The 17,811-nt window shown below is 53.5% G+C and overlaps 8 protein-coding genes across 8 annotated transcripts; 7 read left to right on the top strand and 1 right to left on the bottom strand.

Annotated features, from left to right (window-relative positions):
* Positions 1 to 566: 566 nt before the first annotated feature.
* HMPREF1541_00956 (uncharacterized protein) lies at positions 567 to 2,852 on the top strand (the record flags this gene model as incomplete). Its single annotated transcript, XM_008713257.1, has 1 exon — positions 567 to 2,852. The coding sequence occupies one exon, from the start codon at positions 567 to 569 to the stop codon at positions 2,850 to 2,852; it is 2,286 nt and encodes a 761-aa protein (XP_008711479.1).
* A 617-nt stretch (positions 2,853 to 3,469) lies between these two features.
* HMPREF1541_00955 (uncharacterized protein) lies at positions 3,470 to 3,754 on the top strand (the record flags this gene model as incomplete). Its single annotated transcript, XM_008713256.1, has 1 exon — positions 3,470 to 3,754. One exon carries the CDS (start codon positions 3,470 to 3,472, stop codon positions 3,752 to 3,754), a length of 285 nt encoding a protein of 94 aa, XP_008711478.1.
* Positions 3,755 to 4,237: 483 nt separating this feature from the next.
* HMPREF1541_00954 (glycine dehydrogenase) lies at positions 4,238 to 7,363 on the bottom strand (the record flags this gene model as incomplete). Its single annotated transcript, XM_008713255.1, has 1 exon — positions 4,238 to 7,363. The coding sequence occupies one exon, from the start codon at positions 7,361 to 7,363 to the stop codon at positions 4,238 to 4,240; it is 3,126 nt and encodes a 1,041-aa protein (XP_008711477.1).
* Positions 7,364 to 8,145: 782 nt separating this feature from the next.
* HMPREF1541_00953 (uncharacterized protein) lies at positions 8,146 to 9,527 on the top strand (the record flags this gene model as incomplete). Its single annotated transcript, XM_008713254.1, has 3 exons — positions 8,146 to 8,740; positions 8,840 to 8,898; positions 8,943 to 9,527. 3 exons carry the CDS (start codon positions 8,146 to 8,148, stop codon positions 9,525 to 9,527), a joined length of 1,239 nt encoding a protein of 412 aa, XP_008711476.1.
* Positions 9,528 to 9,893: 366 nt separating this feature from the next.
* On the top strand, positions 9,894 to 11,552 carry HMPREF1541_00952 (uncharacterized protein; the record flags this gene model as incomplete). Its single annotated transcript, XM_008713253.1, has 1 exon — positions 9,894 to 11,552. The coding sequence occupies one exon, from the start codon at positions 9,894 to 9,896 to the stop codon at positions 11,550 to 11,552; it is 1,659 nt and encodes a 552-aa protein (XP_008711475.1).
* An 850-nt stretch (positions 11,553 to 12,402) lies between these two features.
* On the top strand, positions 12,403 to 13,454 carry HMPREF1541_00951 (uncharacterized protein; the record flags this gene model as incomplete). The annotated part of the gene is made up of 2 exons (XM_008713252.1): positions 12,403 to 13,091; positions 13,124 to 13,454. 2 exons carry the CDS (start codon positions 12,403 to 12,405, stop codon positions 13,452 to 13,454), a joined length of 1,020 nt encoding a protein of 339 aa, XP_008711474.1.
* A 600-nt stretch (positions 13,455 to 14,054) lies between these two features.
* HMPREF1541_00950 (uncharacterized protein) lies at positions 14,055 to 16,255 on the top strand (the record flags this gene model as incomplete). The annotated part of the gene is made up of 3 exons (XM_008713251.1): positions 14,055 to 14,084; positions 14,181 to 15,672; positions 15,720 to 16,255. 3 exons carry the CDS (start codon positions 14,055 to 14,057, stop codon positions 16,253 to 16,255), a joined length of 2,058 nt encoding a protein of 685 aa, XP_008711473.1.
* Positions 16,256 to 17,030: 775 nt separating this feature from the next.
* HMPREF1541_00949 (uncharacterized protein) lies at positions 17,031 to 17,759 on the top strand (the record flags this gene model as incomplete). Its single annotated transcript, XM_008713250.1, has 2 exons — positions 17,031 to 17,066; positions 17,178 to 17,759. 2 exons carry the CDS (start codon positions 17,031 to 17,033, stop codon positions 17,757 to 17,759), a joined length of 618 nt encoding a protein of 205 aa, XP_008711472.1.
* Between the last annotated feature and the right edge of the window lie 52 nt (positions 17,760 to 17,811).

Genomic DNA, 17,811 nt, shown 5'->3' with positions numbered 1-17,811 from the left:
GACGCTCTGAACCAAATCTGTACAGCATCGTCACTAGTGAAGATTTGCTTTCTGAAAACATTCTGCGCGGAGGATGTTTTGTGGGGTAGTTACATCAGAATCTATCTCTATTGTGGAATCGCAATGGAGTCAATTCGCTCAGTCCACTGTTGGAAGCTCTATTCGGGGCCTGTTTGTAGTGTTGCCAAGACTTATGTATATGTTTGAAGCTATGACTGCTTCTAGTCCCCAAAATGACTGCTGCTCCTTTTAGCACAAGACATCTCGCAATGCCTCGCGCAAGAACCACTGCACCATAACAGATACAGCAGCGATTGCAGATTGGTACTTCTTGGGAAGCAGCAAGGCTGGCATTCTGTTGTACTGGCGCCGAGGATCAGGCAGTGAATTCTTGGCACGATCGACTTCAAATGACAAATGACGTAGAACCTTCGAGTCGAGCGAACGCAGGCACGCTCGGACGCGCCACTCTTTCACGGCCTCTTGTTGCTCAATAATCGACCGCCGCATCTAGTCCGCGCAATGGGCTTCACAATCCTCTCTTGCTGTCTGATAGAACACTGCAGATGGCGTTGCCTACGAATACCCTGAAATGGTCCGCCCAGCTGGCGGTAGCCTCTCCGAACAAACGACTGGTTGGAGACAAGATCACCTTGCCGCAGTCGGCACTTGAGGCTCTGCTGGCTGCGGCGCCGATGGTTGAAGTTGAGCAGAGTGGCCGAAGAAATGTTACCTCGAACTTTGATCCGTTCAACCCCTACTCGTATGCTGCCGAACGACAGGCCAGGGAGGCCCTTATAGCCCGGCAACAGCAACTGCCACATCCTCTCACTTTTCGACTCGTGAATCCCGCCAACGGACGGGCAGTCTATGCCGGCATCCGAGAGTTCTCCGCAGAAGAGGAACAAATCCAACTGAGCAGTTTCCTCCGCGAGGCCCTAGGCCTCGAGCAGGGGCCTTCAGAACAACCCACAAGAGAAGGCACTCCCAACGGGGATGTGGCTATGGTTAATGGGTTGCCCGAGAAACGAGAGGTCATCACCGTGCATGCCCATCAGCTGCCTAAAGGGACATACGTACGGCTACGGCCCCTAGAAGCAGGCTACGATCCCGAAGATTGGAAATCATTACTAGAACGATATTTGCGCGACAATTTCACGACGTTGACAATGAACGAGATTCTTGACATCAGGGGTGCCCGACATGAGCATTTCAGATTCCTCGTTGACAAATTTGAGCCCGAAAATGAGGGCATCTGCATCGTCGATACGGACCTGGAAGTTGACATCGAAGCTCTCAATGAGGAGCAGGCGCGAGAAACGCTTGAGCGGCGGCTTGCTAAGGCTCGTCGAGCTCCTGGTACCAGCGAAGGCAGCTCAGCCGGAGGCAATGTCAACCTCAATGTGGACAACGCTGGCCAGGTCCTTGCTGGAGAAGGTGTCGACTATGAGCTGCACCAGTGGGATCGAAGTGCCGACCTTGAGCTCACTTTGAGGGTTGATTCCGATGAGCCATTGAGCCTCGATATTCTTGTGAGCCCCATGTCTGCTAGACAGCGTTCAAAACCGCGAGAGGACGAGTTCGTCTTTGCTGATCTCAGCAATTCCTTTACAAAGGTAATGAAACTGTCTCACCGAAACGTTGATATGGAAAGCGCCGAATCCTTGGCTATTTCGATACATGCCTGGAAAGATCCAGACAACGAAAATACCGACCGCCCTATTCCTTTCTCCTTTTCCATCGCGAATGCCGGTCCGTCATCAAAAAAGTCTCTCTCAAACGGCGAAGAGCCCCTTGGGCCAGACGAGACAGTCTGCCAGAATTGCCGTCAAAAAATACCGAAGAGAACGCTGCCACTGCATGAAGCTTTTTGCTATCGCAATAATGTTGTGTGCCCTAAATGTTCCAATGTCTTTATGAAGAGCTCAGAAGCATGGAAAAATCATTGGCATTGTCCTCTTGACGATGACTTTGCGAATAGTGACATCGGCCGGATGAAACATGGGTCGTTGTTTCATTTGAGTCAGCCGTTGCAATGTCCAGCTTGCGACTTCCAGGCATACGACCAACCCATACTGGCACAACACCGCACCTCCACCTGTCCAGGCAAGACTATCCTCTGTCAATTCTGTCACTTGGAGGTGCCACAGCAGGGCCCGGATGACCCATCTTTCACCGACGCTGAGGTGTTGTTATCTGGACTGACTCCACATGAGCTCGCAGATGGAGCCCGGACAACAGAGTGCCATATCTGCAGTAGGATAGTGCGACTACGCGATATGAAGACGCACCTTGGCCTACATGATCGCGAGCGTATATCAAAGCCTGAGCCTCAAGTGTGCATGAATGACATGTGCTCTCGAACGATTCCAGCCAGTGATGAGTCGCGGGTCCAGAAGGAACAGCTCGGCCTCTGCAATACTTGTTTCGGTCCACTATACAACAGTGCGTATGATCCTGAAGGAAAGGCTCTGAGACGGCGGATCGAGCGGCGACTCTTGCAGCAACTGATGGGTGGCTGTGGCAAGTCATGGTGTCACAACAGTGACTGGTGCAGAAGCGGATATAAGAATGCTACCGGTCAGGACCGCATCTACTCGGCCAAGGATGCCCTTCCAGTGATAAAACCTGCCATGGACTGCCTCGCGCAGGGTGATGCGCCTAAGTCAGTCTCGTTCTGTGTCGATGAGTCTCAACAGAGAAGGACACTTGCGGCTAATATGATCGGACACGGATCAGAGTATGCTTCTGGATGGGTAGCCAAAGCTGTGGAGGAGACCAAAGGAGACGTCCTTGCCGCTGATGAGTGGCTCAAAGAACGCGCCCCAAAGATTGGCGAAGTGATGCAATAATCCATTTGTGAAGGCTCGTCAGAGCTGGAACAGGACAGTCGTCACATAAGCTATCCTTAGGCTAAGTAGATACCTTTGAGGACGTCGGTTCAGTTGCCTAGTAGCAGTTCAGACGAGGCCTCCAGGTCTCGCTTGCACTGCCATAACGACTCGTTTCTTGGTTTCAAACACTGTCTCTCGCGTGTTCCGCTCACACCCCATCCAAGCAAATGAGTACACATCGCCACAAGTTATTGGCCACACTGTGACTGCAAACATGACAGGGATACGAATTGTAGCCACTGCCGAACGCCCAGTGCCCTGACCAAACTCCCCTATATCCCTGTCGCGCTGACGACGGTCAAGGCTATGATGTCATACGTCCTGGAACTTGAAGGTTTCCCAAGCATTAAGGGTCTGCCTACCAACGAGTGAATACAAATATATATATATATATCGGCGTCTCACAACGGCTCGGAAAAATCCTCGAGAAGAGACATACAGACACGAAACTGTTCGCGCAAACCATTATTCTCACAAGCTATAATCAAAATTACGCCGCCTCTGCTTATTCTGGCACCACAAACACAATCCACTGAACTCCACCACCACCGCATCAACCAGCCCTCAGACCAAACATGACGCTTGACGGCTCCTCGCAAAACCAAGGCGTGACCGGCGCGGCCAAGTTCGTCACCTCGACGGTCGGCAACACGGTCGGCGGTGTGACGCGCACCGTGGGCGGCGTGGTGGGCGCCGCGGGGCGAGGGATAGGACAGACGGTGACGGGCGCAACGGGCTCGGCGGGCAAGCCTGTTGGGGATGGCTTGTCGAATGCGACGAGCGGGATTGAGGACGCGACGAATAAGGTGGCGAGGGGCGTGGAGGATGCGGGGACGTGGCAGAGTGGGCGGAAGTGGTGAGTAAGATTGAAGACTTGGAAAGGGGGAAAGGAAGAGAGAGGATCAAAAGTAGAAGGAAGACAGGGTTGGGTGGAATGAGGATGAGAATGTCCTTTCTTGTCAAGAATGGAGGACGGAGGCGGCAAAATTGTATTAATAGTCAATAGCTTCACATCGTAATGCTGATGAGGAAGTATTTCTTTGTATGTTGGACCATGGGCCACTTCGCTTGCGTGTATCCTACCTGCAAAGAGTCCATGACGGTTTGACTGTACATAGAAGCTGACCAACGCCATTACCGCAGTTCGCACTGCATGCCCAGCTTGCAATCATTGCAGTCTTGTTGAAAATCCATCGCCATATGCTGACAGAGCATCATGATCACTTCCGCTCATTGCGCCATCTCATGGGTATCATTGTTGAACTTTTGTTGCGTAGAACGAGGACCGCAAGTGTCAGGTGGTTGAACTCTGACACCGCCTCTGCTTAACATGTGCATCCTCCTCAATCCACGTCTTGCTCGTAGCTCTCGATCGGTGGACAGGTACAGGAGAGATGCGAGTCACCGTACACATCGTCCACACGGGCTACACTGGGCCAGAACTTCTTCTCCTTGAGCCACGTAAGAGGATAGGCCGCTTGCTCTCGAGTGTACGGTCGATCCCAGTCGTCCCTCAAAAGATCCAGCTGGGGGTGGGGCGCCATCTTGAGAACATTGACTTCCTTGCCCACCTTGCCATCTTCAATGTCCTGTATCTCTTTCCGAATCTGAATCATGGCATCGCAGAAGCGGTCAAGCTCCTCCTTGGACTCGGACTCAGTAGGCTCGATCATCAATGTATTGGCGACGGGCCAGCTCATGGTTGGAGCGTGGAAGCCATAATCCTGCAATCGCTTGGCGATATCGGCCGCTTCGACGCCCGCTGTGGCCTTGAAAGGGCGCGCATCAAGAATGAACTCGTGGGCACAACGGCCGTTGTCGTTAGTGTACAAAATAGGATAATGTTGCCCAAGGCGCGACATGATGTAGTTCGCATTCAAAAGGGCGACCTTGGTGCCGTGGGTGAGAGCCGCACCGCCCATCAATCTTATGTAGGCGTAGCTGATGGGGAGGATGGACGCGCTTCCCCATGGCGCTGAGCTTACTGGTGAGATCGCAGACTGTTTTCGCTCATCCTTCGCCTCGACATCGGTCTGAGGGTCCGCGTGAGGATGGCCTGGTAGATGCTTGGCAAGATGGGCCTTCACACCAATGGGTCCAACGCCAGGTCCGCCACCGCCATGAGGGATGCAGAAGGTTTTGTGGAGATTGAGATGGCATACATCAGCTCCGATCTCGCCAGGATTGCAAAGGCCTATTTGGGCATTGAGGTTGGCGCCATCCATGTAGACTTGTCCACCATGATCGTGCACGATTTGGCAGACTTTCTTGATTTCGGGCTCGAAGACGCCGAACGTGCTCGGATAGGTGACCATGATGGCGGCGAGGTCGTCCTTGTGCTTTTCACACTTCTCCTGTAGGTCCTGGATATCGAGGTTCCCCGTCTTTGAGTCGCATTTAAGTGTAACCACCTTCATGCCAGACATGGCAGCCGACGCTGGGTTGGTTCCGTGGGCAGAAACAGGTATGAGGCAGATGTTGCGTTCCTTGCCGCTGGGCTGGGACTCGAAGTATTTCTTGATGACGCGCAAACCTGCGAACTCACCTTGTGCCCCCGAATTTGGCTGCAGGCTTACAGAAGACATCCCAGTAATCACCTCAAGTTGCTTCATCAACCTCACAATTAGCTCGTTGTAACCACGTGTTGTAGAAGCTGGAGCAAAGGGGTGTATGCCCGTGAACCCCGCTAGCTGAAGACTTTCCATTTCGGTGGTTCCGTTTAGCTTCATTGTGCAGGACCCAAGGGGAATCATAGAATGGACCAAGGACAGATCCTTGGACTGTAAATGATAAATGTAGCGAAGTAATTCAGTCTCGGAATGGTGCGAGTTGAACACGGGGTGCGTCAGGAACGGCGTCGTTCTTTTCAGATTCTCTGGCCAATCAAAGTCGAGGTCAAGGGACTCATATGGGTGCCTCTCCTGAATATCATCAAGCGAAATGCCAAACGTACTCAAAAGATTCTTCATAGCACGTTTTCCCCCCGCCTCGCCGAAAGACACGCTAAGTCGGGAGTCGTCCAATTTGCGTAAAAGAACGCGTGTCTGACTGGTCTTCTCGAGGATCTTAGTTGCCTTCGCTTGTTCAAGCTCGACGACAACAGTATCAAAAAGAACGGTACCTTCGGCGCCGGTGCCTTTCGAGGAAGTCTTGTAGCCTGCATCAATGAGTGCTTGTTGGAAGTAGCGAGCTTTCGAAGCTATCTGCTGCGCTATGGTGCGGAGCCCAGCCGGACCGTGGTAGATTGCGTACAAAGCGCTCATATTGGCGAGCAGGGCCTGCGCCGTACAGATATTGCTGGTGGCCTTTTCGCGACGAATGTGCTGCTCTCTAGTCTGTAGTGCCAAGCGAAGAGCTCGATTTCCGAGTCGATCCTTAGAGACACCAACCAAGCGGCCAGGTATCTTGCGCTTATGTTTATCGTTGCAGGCAAAGAAGGCGGCGTGAGGGCCTCCGAAGCCAAGAGGGACGCCTAGGCGCTGAGCGTTGCCAAAGGCGATATCTGCGCCAAATTCTCCGGGGGATTTTAGAACAGTCAGAGCTAGTAAGTCTGTTGCGACAGAAAATGTTGCGCCAGAAGCGTGTACGGCATCAGCAAGGACATGGAAGTCAAAGACGCCACCCTCTGTGTCAGGATACTGAGCCAGTGCACCGATCAGCTTGTCTCCTTGATCGCGCACTAGCTGGCAGTCGTTTGCAAGGACGTCCCCCACAACAATATTGATGCCGAATCCGTGAGCTCTGGATTGCAGAACGGCAACTGTCTGTGGGTGACACTTTTCTGACACGACAAAGCATTTGCCGTCCAGCTTCTGCCGCGAAGATGGTAAAGCATTGAGTGACAAGGTCATAGCTTCTGCGGCAGCTGTACCCTCGTCTAAAACAGACGCATTTGCTATCGTCATACCGGTCAGGTCTGTGACCATAGTCTGAAAATTTAATAACGACTCTAGCCTGCCCTGACTGATCTCTGCTTGATATGGTGTGTAGCTTGTGTACCACGCGGGATTCTCCAGCACATTCCTCTTGATAACACTGGGCACGTTTGTAGAGTAGTACCCATTGCCTATATATGGGTACCGGTTATTGTTCGAGTTGGCTAGACGAGTGAGGTCGCCTGCTACAACTGGCTCGGAATTCCCAGGTGGCAAAGTCAGAGCCTCTTGCGACCGTATGTCTGCAGGAATCGTTTTCGAGATGAAGTCCTCAAGATCAGAGACAGGCGGGTTGAGCGCGGCCAGCATCTCCTCTTCTTCAGTAGCGTTCGGGCCAATGTGTCTAGGTGCAAAGTCTCCGACGGGTTTCTTCTTGCCCAAGGAGGAGCCGACTGGAGAGGCACGTGCACCATTGGTAGTCGATAAGCACCGTTGACGAAGGCGGACAACACTGGTAGACGCCGCTGTTGAAATTGGGAGGCGCCCGAGGAGCGAGCGGCGCGCGACCCGCGCGAGAGCGGCTCGGGGTGTCATTGCTGGGACAAGGCGGGGAGGAAGAGGGGCGGCTTATGCGATCACACACACGCATTCAGAGAGGTAGACCATGGGAAAAGGTTCAGGGATGAGAAGCCGTTTTGTTGAAGGCTGATGTGCACAGCTTTTCAGAGGTAGTGTCGTAGTTGCATCGATATGCTTGTCATTATCAAAAAAGACGCCCTGCGGCGTACGGACGGGCACTTGCCCATCGGCCAGCCGTCCGCGGCACACCTCCAACTCCGCTTAACCAATCACCGGCCAACAAGGTAGCAATTCTGCCGTGTCCACAGTCACCCGACACAGTGCAGCCGCCGCTGCAGTATTGATGCGAGGGGCAGCATTGAGATAGACAGCGTTCAATATGTGGAGAGGGGCCAACTGGACGGACACTGGCTGGTCTGATCAACATAAGAGATCCATCAGACGCGTCGTCGAAGCTCCGAATCCAAATACTTGTGATGCGGGCGTGCTCTGTGCCCCCACGAGAGCTTGATCGTCCTCATGCCCTTGGCAGCTCACACACGCTGGTGAAGACTTGCGCCCCAGGCCTCTTCTACACTCTTCGCCAACCCAGGACATGGATGAGATCCTCAGAACTCGTTTCTGATCACAAGTAGGCTTTTTCCCTCGGAGATGCATCTACTAGCTGCCGCATTGGCAGAGATCCCGTGTCCAGATGCCGAAAGTATCATGGATATGTGGGGACCAGATGAAGCAACAGCCATAAGAAGCTGCCGTGTCCTATGTTTTGTGCCTTGAAACTTTGCAAGAGTCGCAACATGTCGAAGACACGAGCCACAGTCTGCATCGTTGGTGGAGGACCGGTAGGTCTACTCACCGCCCTCAGACTGGGGCAGGCCGGAATAGACACACTGGTGGTCGAGGCTCATGATTCTATTTTACCAACTACGAGAGCTGTCGTGTACATGCCGGTTATCATTCCTGCACTCACTAAGCTTGGAATATTTGAATCCATCAAGCGCGAGGCATATCTGAACAAAGAAGGTATCACCTGGCGAGACCTCGAAGGAAAGTCATTGGCAAAGCTTCCTCTCGGCGACAAGCACGACGATGAGTTCGGTGGTGTCCTGCTGCTGGGACAATATAAACTAGCCATGATCATCCTGGAGGAGCTCGAGAAATATCCCTGTGTTGAGGTCCACTTCGGACTCAGATGCTGTGGCATCGAGGATGTCACCGGTTCAGAAGCCGTCAAGCTTCTTTGCTCTCGCCGATCGGATAATGCAGACGAGATCATCCACGCAGAGTACGTTGTCGGCACCGATGGCGCCAATAGCGCAGTACGACGGATGCTCTGCATACAATCCGAAGGATTCACCTACTCTGATTGGAAGATGATTGGCACTGACATATGTGAGTAAAGATGCTGCTGGTCACGAGTAGATGCCCGGGCCTTTCCTGCTCCATCTTCCAGGCGCTTCTACACTTGGAGCCTGCACTGACTTATGGCAGTATATGACTTTGTTGGCGAAGAAGGGTACACGCCCCTCAACTTTATTGTTCATCCAGAGGTAGGCACGCCTTCTCCTTTGCTGCTCTCCACTCACGAACCTAGCACTGGGCTGTAATCGCATATACAGGCCAGGATGAGGGCGGCGGACCCAGCGGCACAGGCATACCGCAGTATCGAGTGGCTTATGTGGAGAAACCAGATCTTCCCAGTGCTCCTGAAGAATATCTGGAACGGGCTCAGAAACGTTTGCCTGTATGGATGAACGGAAGCAAGAACTTCAAGCTCTTACGAGCAGAACCCTACATCAACTCTCAGAAGGTAGCGAGCCAAGCTATCAAGGGTAGAGTCATGTTGGCTGGGGATGCGTTGCATTCCAACAACCCGATCGGCGGGCTCGGCTTGACCAGCGGCATCGCTGACGCCTTCTGCTTCGGCAACGCTCTCACCAGGGTCATCAAGCATGGAGAATCGCAAAGACTACTGACAGAATGCGCAAATTCAAGAAGGCAAACCTGGATCGAGGCTACCAACATGCTTTCGCAGGCAAATATCAGCAGGTTGTATGGGTTTGATCAGAAAACAACGACAGCCCGCGAGGCTTTCTTTGAAAAGCTGCGTACAGATAGCGCATTTCCATCCGTAGTGCGAGCAGGAATGGATAAGATGATGACGGACACCTTTGAATGATACACTGAAGAGTTCAGAAAATCTCTAAAGAAGCGGTGGTCTTTCTCGTTAAGGATACCGTAATTGTGATATCGGAACCTGAGCTCTCTGTCGGGTATCATAGGCACACCTCTGGGTACTTTGAATGAGAAGTTGAGAGGCTCGCGTCTGAGTGCAGTCCCAGCTTCTCCGTTTTTTGACCGGTGCCCCTGTCTCGCCTGTTCTGGGTGCCGCCATGCCGGTTAGTACCTGGGGTATGCAAGGCTGAGAAACGGGGAGCAAGGCTGAGCATTTTCACGTGTCTTCGCAAATGAGGGACTACGCGCTGTCTTTTCTGCTTGTGCACTTGTCTGCGTTCCCCTCTCTTCACTTCGCCACGCGCTTATCATGGACGAAGTCGCTGGTGGACGCGGGCAGCGAGTCAAATTTCCGTCCGACAGAGTCAGAGAGCAAGGAGCCGGAGGTAAAATCGAGAAGATCGAAGCCGAGAAGCAGGTTGTGATCCCACCATGGCTTCCACCGAACGACCCCAAATTCTTTCTTGACGCCGCTGAATTGCCGAAGCTCTATGATCACAGCAAAGTGAGCGCAAACGGCGACAAGACCGACTTCTACCAGTTGGGGACCCACATAGAAAGCAAGGACAAACGCTGCTACATTCGGACGAAGCGAGACCCGCAAACATTCTACTTTCACACATGCGAGACGCCTCCCTACAACGCACGCTTAAGCGACGAAAACCATCCACAATGCGCCGTTGAAGGGCTGAAGAACACCTTCACGAAAGACATGCTGGGCAAGACTGGGGAAATGGGCAGCTATACAACTCGCGCAAATACATTTGCAAGAGAGGGTCAGTTCTTTTTCGAGGCGAAGATAGTGTCGCAAGCCCCTCCTGGGCGAGAACGGCCAGATACGCCGCTGGCTGAGACGCAACAGCAGGATCGATCAAGTATCAATCGAGGTGGCATCCGAGTTGGCTTTTGCAGACGTGAACACCATTGGAGTGAGAACATGGGTGGCAACGCATACAGCTATGCAATAGTGTGTCGATGTGGCACCGGCCAGGAGTATGGCAATGTACGCTTCAACTCTACTATGCACCACATGTCTGGCGAAGGTGGCAGGGACCCTGGAGACCTTGTACCAGGCGATGTGGTCGGCCTGATGATCACCCTACCGCCCCTCGAAGTACAGAAGAAGGTCGTTGAAGGCACATTCAACCCTGCCGACTACCCAGATTTGAAGTGCGGCCCGGCTGTTGTCAAGTCGAAGAAGGGAACCGCGGGCAGGAAGATGTCGAAGGTGCCAGGAAAGCCGAAGGACAAGGACACTGAGACAAGCCGGACCCGAGAAGATGGAACTAAACGGTTACAGTCCAGCAGCCTCCTCCGCGCATCATTGAAGCCGATCTCGACATTGTCGCTGCCACCAGATATTGATGTTATTCGCGATCGAAATCCATTCATCTTCAAAGGAATGTCATACTACGAATGTCCCGAGTATACACCCCATCCAGACCTCAGTCGTACCACACTAAACGCCAAAAACAAGTCGATAAATCCGGAAACGGGCAAAAAATACGACCTGCACACGGAGCCACACCCCAACCACGAATTGCCACATCTTCGCACGCTTCCAGGCAGCAAGATAGAATTGTGGGTCAACGGCCAGTATCATGGCGTGGTGTGGGAGCACCTGTTTGCCTTTCTGCCGCCAGCATCCTCGATTGAGAAGAGCTCTCGATCGATAGTCTACGGTGACGTGGATGATGGGCTTCTAGGCTACTATCCCGCCATCAGCCATTATACAGGTGGTGCCGTTGAATGCAAGTTTGATGGGCCTTGGTGGTATGGGTACCAAGACGGACCGGCGAGGCCCCAATGTCGGCCAATTGGCGAACGGTACCAAGAACAGATTGTGGAGGACTTTGTCAGTGACATGGTTGACGAGGTCTATCAAGAGCAGCTTGAGCGGGACCCACACTGGATGAAGAAGAGGATTCTCTCAGGTTCTTCGAACAGCGCTCTGGCTCATGCTGCTTGAGCATACGACCTTCACGAAAAAAAAAAATCGCTGCATTCATAGTTGGAGCAAAATGCAATTGCCATGTGATGCCGAATCAAGGCATGGCGGTGGGTAGGCGCACTTTCAGTGGTCTTACTTGCACAGGCACAACACCGTGTTGAAAGCAAAGGCTAATGACAGCATGAACTGTATTTCGCGACTCTCCTCGTTCAGGCACCCTCAAGTTCCGTTTTTAGTGGTGGCATGATTTTATTCATGCGGGTAAGACATAATAAACATGCTGGCCCTTGGCTGCGCAGCTAGAACAGACGGGTCGGTCTCAGCCATTTGTGCAACAAGCCTGTTGCATGGCAGAGCCATGGAAGCGTCGAGAATTCAGTAGTGGATCTACAATACTCAGGAGGCTCAAGAAGGGGCAACAGGGGGGACAGTGGAATCTTGATTCTTGTCAAGGGGGCTGTATTTTGGCAAAAGGTGGTGCTGAAGGGATGAGGAAAATCCCACGAGGCGAGTTAAGGGGCCGAATCTGGAGACATTCTGGTAAAGTGGGCCAACGCAGGGGTAAGAGTCAACCAATCGCAGCGCGCCCACGCAGCTGATTGCGCAAGTTGGGTTCATCCCTGGCTGTGCTGAAGCTGCAACGTGTTCTTTTTAAATCGGCTGCCTGCCGGTCCTCAGTAGGCCGTCACTCGATCACTTCTTCCCATTATTGCTTTGTTGCCTATTCTAGAATATATCTGCCACCTGTCCTTTCGGCTTCGACCTCTAAATTCTATCATGCAGCCACTTTGACAACTGGTCTCATCGACCTACCCTACAACACCCCCCTACTCTCGTCACTGCCTTCGCCACGTCATTCTCAGTCGACATGGAGGGCATCGGCATGATCGATCCTGCCAGCCTGGAGGCTTCCGGATACTATCAAGACTACCCTACTCCTTCCACCACATCTCAGGCCGAGTCCTCGCCACCCCCAACAGAGGCTCCTAAGAAGAAGCGGAAAGCTTGGGGTCAGCCAGTACCTGAGATCAAACAGATCCTGCCTCCTCGCAAGCGAGCCAAGACTGCGGAAGAAAAAGAACAGCGCAAGAACGAGCGCATTCTTCGCAACCGCCGAGCCGCCGACAAGTCGAGACAGCGCCAGAAAGCCGCTGTTGCCGAACTCGAGCAGAAAACTGGTCGTATCGTCAAGGAGAATGCCCTGTTGCGCGATTTGCTGGACAAGTACCAACAGCGCTTTGGTGTGCCAGAGGGCTTCCAGTTCGCCGAACCTGAAGACGAGGAGGTCGACGCCCCTTCACCAATTTCTCTCAACAACGACGCCACGAATCCCCTTGACGACTCACCATACATGACACCAGCCATGACTGGTTCGCCTCATCCCACCTTTTCTCAGACCGACTCAACGACCATTGTGAATCAACACTCTCCCACTCTCACACCTTCCTTGGTTGATGCCTCCGACAATCAAGCTCCTAAGTCAGAAGGCCTGCTCGATAGCGCTCTGCCTAGCTTCACCTCCTCCTCCGTCCTGACACATTATCCTGCCGCGGTAATGTGTGACCTGCAGTGTCAGACGGAGAATGGAGCTACCAAGCTGCAGAAGCTGCTCTCCCAAGCGACTTCGCGCAATGGCCTGAGCTATCTGCTCCTGGCAATGCACTACCTCACGATTTTTCAGACGTTCTCAACTTCAACGCTCTGGCCGATGTTCCAAGTTTTCCAGATCTTGGAACAGAGATTGGACGCGAACTCGGTGGAGAACACCTTCTCTTCAATCAGCAACAGCTTTCCCCTGATTCATTCTTTGATTTCGATGCCTTCAACGTCGACGAGAAAAGCGGTCTTCCGCTTGAAACTTCTGAGCCGGCTTCTCGCTTGCAGCCCTCGCATGGCGCGCCTATTACTGGCAGCGACTAACAGGGCCCTGCAGCAAGTGGTTAGCTCAGACGGTTTCGCCGAGGACCCCGATCGTCGATGGACGTGGGCTAGCCTGATGACAATCAAATGGGGAATATTGAGATTGGAACGAGAACATCGAAAGATCAGACAGGTGGATGTGACCGAGCAGAAAGCTCTCGAGAGCATGTGCACCTTTCAAGGAGTTGACGTTAGGATGGTGGCGAGGAGCAAAGGTCTCTGGAACCAGCCTGGAAATTGTATCAGTACCATGACGAACAACGAACCACAGGCTACAGCGCAAGAGGTGCACTGAGTCTGCAACAAAATCACATTAGCTTGAGCTCAACCTGAATTCTTCGCTGTGCTTTCTTCCATGTGATAGATCCCTTTCGTCGGCCGTACCAGTCAGCTGTAGTTGCCATCCCTTGCATCGGAGATTTCGTGCCAAGCATTTTGCCTCCGCTGGCACGCCGCGTGAGCGCGCTTTGACTGCAATTGCGACTGCGACTGCGCTTGAAACTCAACCGCTTGTGCTAGTCGATCGCGCAACGCCTCGAGCCATCACTTAGGGTGTGATTTCTATCGACTGCCTGCTGGTCGCGGGTAATCACCTGCGCCATGCCGCCCTTCAAGGATGAGTGGGTTCTTGTAAGTTCTTTACGCCCTTGCAACGCAACTCATGCCCAATAGAATCCAGTCCTTGCTGGAGTAGTGCTCGCTGACTGACCTCGCTACTGTTCACAGATCATTGCGCCGGGGTCGAAATACACAAATGTGCAGCTTGGTCTACCAGAAAGCTTCACGCCTCCGCAGCGGCGGTTTGCGACGCGCATGTTTCCTGGCTTGAAACCTGGAGAGTGGGAGCCTATCAAGATCGAAACGCGGCCGAAGGTCAAGAGCGAGGACGTAAAAACTACTGCGTCGCCGAACGGGGACGCAAAGACAGAGGGCAGCCTGGTCAATGGCGAATTAAAACCCCAAGATAGGACTGGGCCCTCTACCGATGTCGAAATGTCTGATGCGGCGCCGACGGAGGCGCCCAAACCTACAGCTGAGAATGGCGAATCTGCGCCTGTAGCAACATCTACAGAGGCTAGTGCAGCGGAGGGTCAACCCGGGCCCGCAGAGACCGAGCCGGAGATCGTGTACGAGGACGATCCTTACTCGGAGGAGGGCGCAGTATACCCCATTGTCAATGGTCGCGTTGAGAACTGGCCATGTCTTTTCGCGCTGCTATCACACATCTGGAAGACCATGGGACCTCACTTCGTTTCGCCGCTGCTGGTCGTATCACAGCCGAGCTGGACGGAACGTGACAAGGAGATGATCACACAATACTTCTTCGAAAATCACAGGATACCAGCATTCTGCATGATGGACGCAGCACTTGCGGCATGCTACGCCTACGGTGTGCCCAGCGCCCTGGTGGTGGACATTGGCCTAGACAAATGTGATGTGTCTGCTGTGACCGACTATCAGGTCAACGACTCTGGTCGTGCTGTTGCGCTCGAAGGCTGCGGTGGGCGAGCATTAACGAAGCGATTGCAGGAAGCGTTGAACAGAAAAGGAATCGAATGCGATGAGTCAATGGCCGAGGCTCTGAAGAAGAGCAGCATCTGCGAGATCCTATTACCTGGCACCCCACTACCGATAGGTTCGGCCGTTGCCCCGGCGGAGGTGCCGAACCCTGCCGCCGCGGCCAGCACTGGTGCTGTAGACTCAGGTAGCAACGCGAAGGAAGCAGACGGAGCACGGCCTGGCGATGCGCCGAGGGGGCCAGGCAACAACACCGAAGTCGGCGAGGATAATGGTGACGATGAGAATGAGGGTGTGATGGACGTGGCAAGCATTGTCGCACAGAGCAATGCTGCTGAGATCGTGGCAAAGCGCGAGGCAGAAAGGGCTGCAAAGGCAGCTGCGAAGAAGGCCAATCCAGCCGAAGGTCCTAAGCCAGTGAGATTACGGAACTCTGAGAAAGTGAATGCTACCTTCACGTATGAAGAGGTGTTGCCACATGGTACAACGGACGAGGACGGTAGCCGGAAACGCAAGCGAGAAGTCGAGGTTGGTGTCGAGCGGTTCATGGCTGCTTACCCCTCGGAAGGCCAGACTGATGGCATTCTGGACACCATTACGGCCGCCATACACAGCACTGCTCTGGGTGTACCGGATATCCCTCTACGGTCGTCGTTATGGGACAACCTGATCATCCTTGGCAATGGTGCTAGGGCACGAGGTACGTTATCACGGTCAGTTTACTACGACCATGCTAACGCTGTATAGGCTTCACCACAGCATTAATCAGTCTGCTCTCCACACGGTATACTCTATCACCGTCAACTGCCACGATCTTCACTTCTGAGCTACCTTCAAACTTTACCACGCCAGTCGCAACGCCAGGTACAAATACTCCTGTTCCTGGTCAGCCGGGACATCCCATGCATCACCCTGGGGGCCACGGCGTGAACCCGTTGCTCGTGGCTGCGACTCGAAATGTCATGCAACCCAACACACCACAACATCAGCTCCAAGTGCCTGGACAGATGACGGGGCATGCTACACCTATGATGGACCCTCATATACATCACTACCGCGGCTTCAGCCAGTCACCAACCTCGATCAAGACGGTCAAGGTGCCGGACTACTTCCCGGAATGGAAACATGCGTCGGTAGCGGGCATGGAGGAGGCGGCTTTCCTTGGCGCACAGGTGGCTGGAAAGGTGATCTTCATGGTAGACGCCGGCCAGAATAAGGGCTTCATGAGTCGGACAGAGTACAATGACCTTGGCCCGGCTGGCATTCACGATTATGCTATGTGAGTCCTAAGAAGATCGGGTATTACAGTTGGTCATCTCGAGGCGTTCAAAGCAGGATACGGAAAATGGAAAGATACCAATACTGAGGAGGCTAGGGTGTCCATTGTGGCGCCTGTTGTGGCATCTACCTGAGTTAGATGAGCGTCCTTGGAAACGGAGATGTCTCGGAAGATTGATTCTACTGATATGCTTCTGGCAGAAAACAGCGGCCCGTAGACTATGGTACCCAATGCTAGTTGAACTCGTCTTCGACAATCTGGTGACGAACGGCCTCGTACGTCTTTGGTCGAGCTGAAAACAATGCATTTGTTCTCCGGAACTTTCAGAATAAGCTTCGTAGCTGGAGTCTCTCTTGAATAGTACTAACTTGGTCACACAGATCCCATCTGCCTTGTGTTGTAAGCCCGTAGCAGAGACCGAGTGTATCTAGGTAGGCACCTAGGTACAGTACAGTACTTGGTGAGGCAACAAGGCTCGACCCTCCGAGCCGGTGATCAGCCGGGTCCTTGGCGCATCAGCCGCCTTTCAACGTCATCGCCTGTTTGTCCTGCGACTTCAGCTAGGCATCTCCAATTCGACTGCGACCCGATGGTGCACAGTATTTGATTACGAGATTGTTCCGTCGTCCGAAGATTTCCACGATCCATATCTGCGCTACATCGTACCACAAAGACACTCGCATCGAGGCCCGCGGCGCTTCTGTGTCCAACGCCCCGCATCCTCCCCATCCGAGAGCCTCCCTCACACCTGAGAAGAGCACAAGCATAACTCCCCAGCCATGTCTGGCCTCGAGAAGGCACTGTTCAACCTAAAGGTAACATCCTTTCCCATCCTCCCGGGGTGGCCAACTCCCCCACAGCCCCTTTCGTTTCATCTTACCCAAACCCGAATCGTCCGCTGACCCATATCTTTTTGCACCCTACAGTTCACCTCCAAGCAACTCAACCGCCAAGCAGCCAAAGCAGACAAAGACAGCCGCACGGAGCAAGCCAAGCTCAAGAAAGCGCTGACGACCACGCCACCACAGCCGCAGATCGCGCGCTTGTACGCTACCAACAGCGTGCGCAACTCGCAGCAGCGCGTGCAGCTTTTGACGCTGGCGGCGCGTATCGATGCCGTCGCCGCTCGCGTGCAGACCGCCATCACCATGCGCACCGTCACGGCTAGCATGGCGCAGACCGTGAAAGGCATGGACGTTGCGCTTAAGAACATGGATCTTGACAAGATAGGCGCCGTCATGGAGAAGTTTGAGTCTCAGTTTGAGGATTTGGATGTCGTGTCGAGTTATTATGAGGGCGTGGCGGGCGGGGTGGAGAGCCAGCAGGTTGGCGTGGAGGGGCAGGGGGAGGTCGAGGCTTTGATGGGCCGTGTGGCGGACGAGGCGGGCGTGGAGTTGAGTCAAGAGATGAAGAGTGCGCCAGAGGCTGAGGTGGCGAAGCCGGAGGAGGATAGGCGGGTGTTGGAGGAGGGGCTGGGAGATCGGTTGCGGGCTTTGAGGAGTGCGTAGAATGGGTATTTCCAGAGAGAGCGAGGGTTTGCGACAGAGACATACAGGTAGG

The sequence above is a fragment of the Cyphellophora europaea genome (assembly GCF_000365145.1).
Source record: "Cyphellophora europaea CBS 101466 unplaced genomic scaffold supercont1.1, whole genome shotgun sequence".
NCBI classification, from domain to species: domain Eukaryota; kingdom Fungi; phylum Ascomycota; class Eurotiomycetes; order Chaetothyriales; family Cyphellophoraceae; genus Cyphellophora; species Cyphellophora europaea.
The sequence above is the reverse complement of the archived record's forward strand: the minus strand, read 5'-3'. Positions and strand labels throughout refer to the sequence as shown.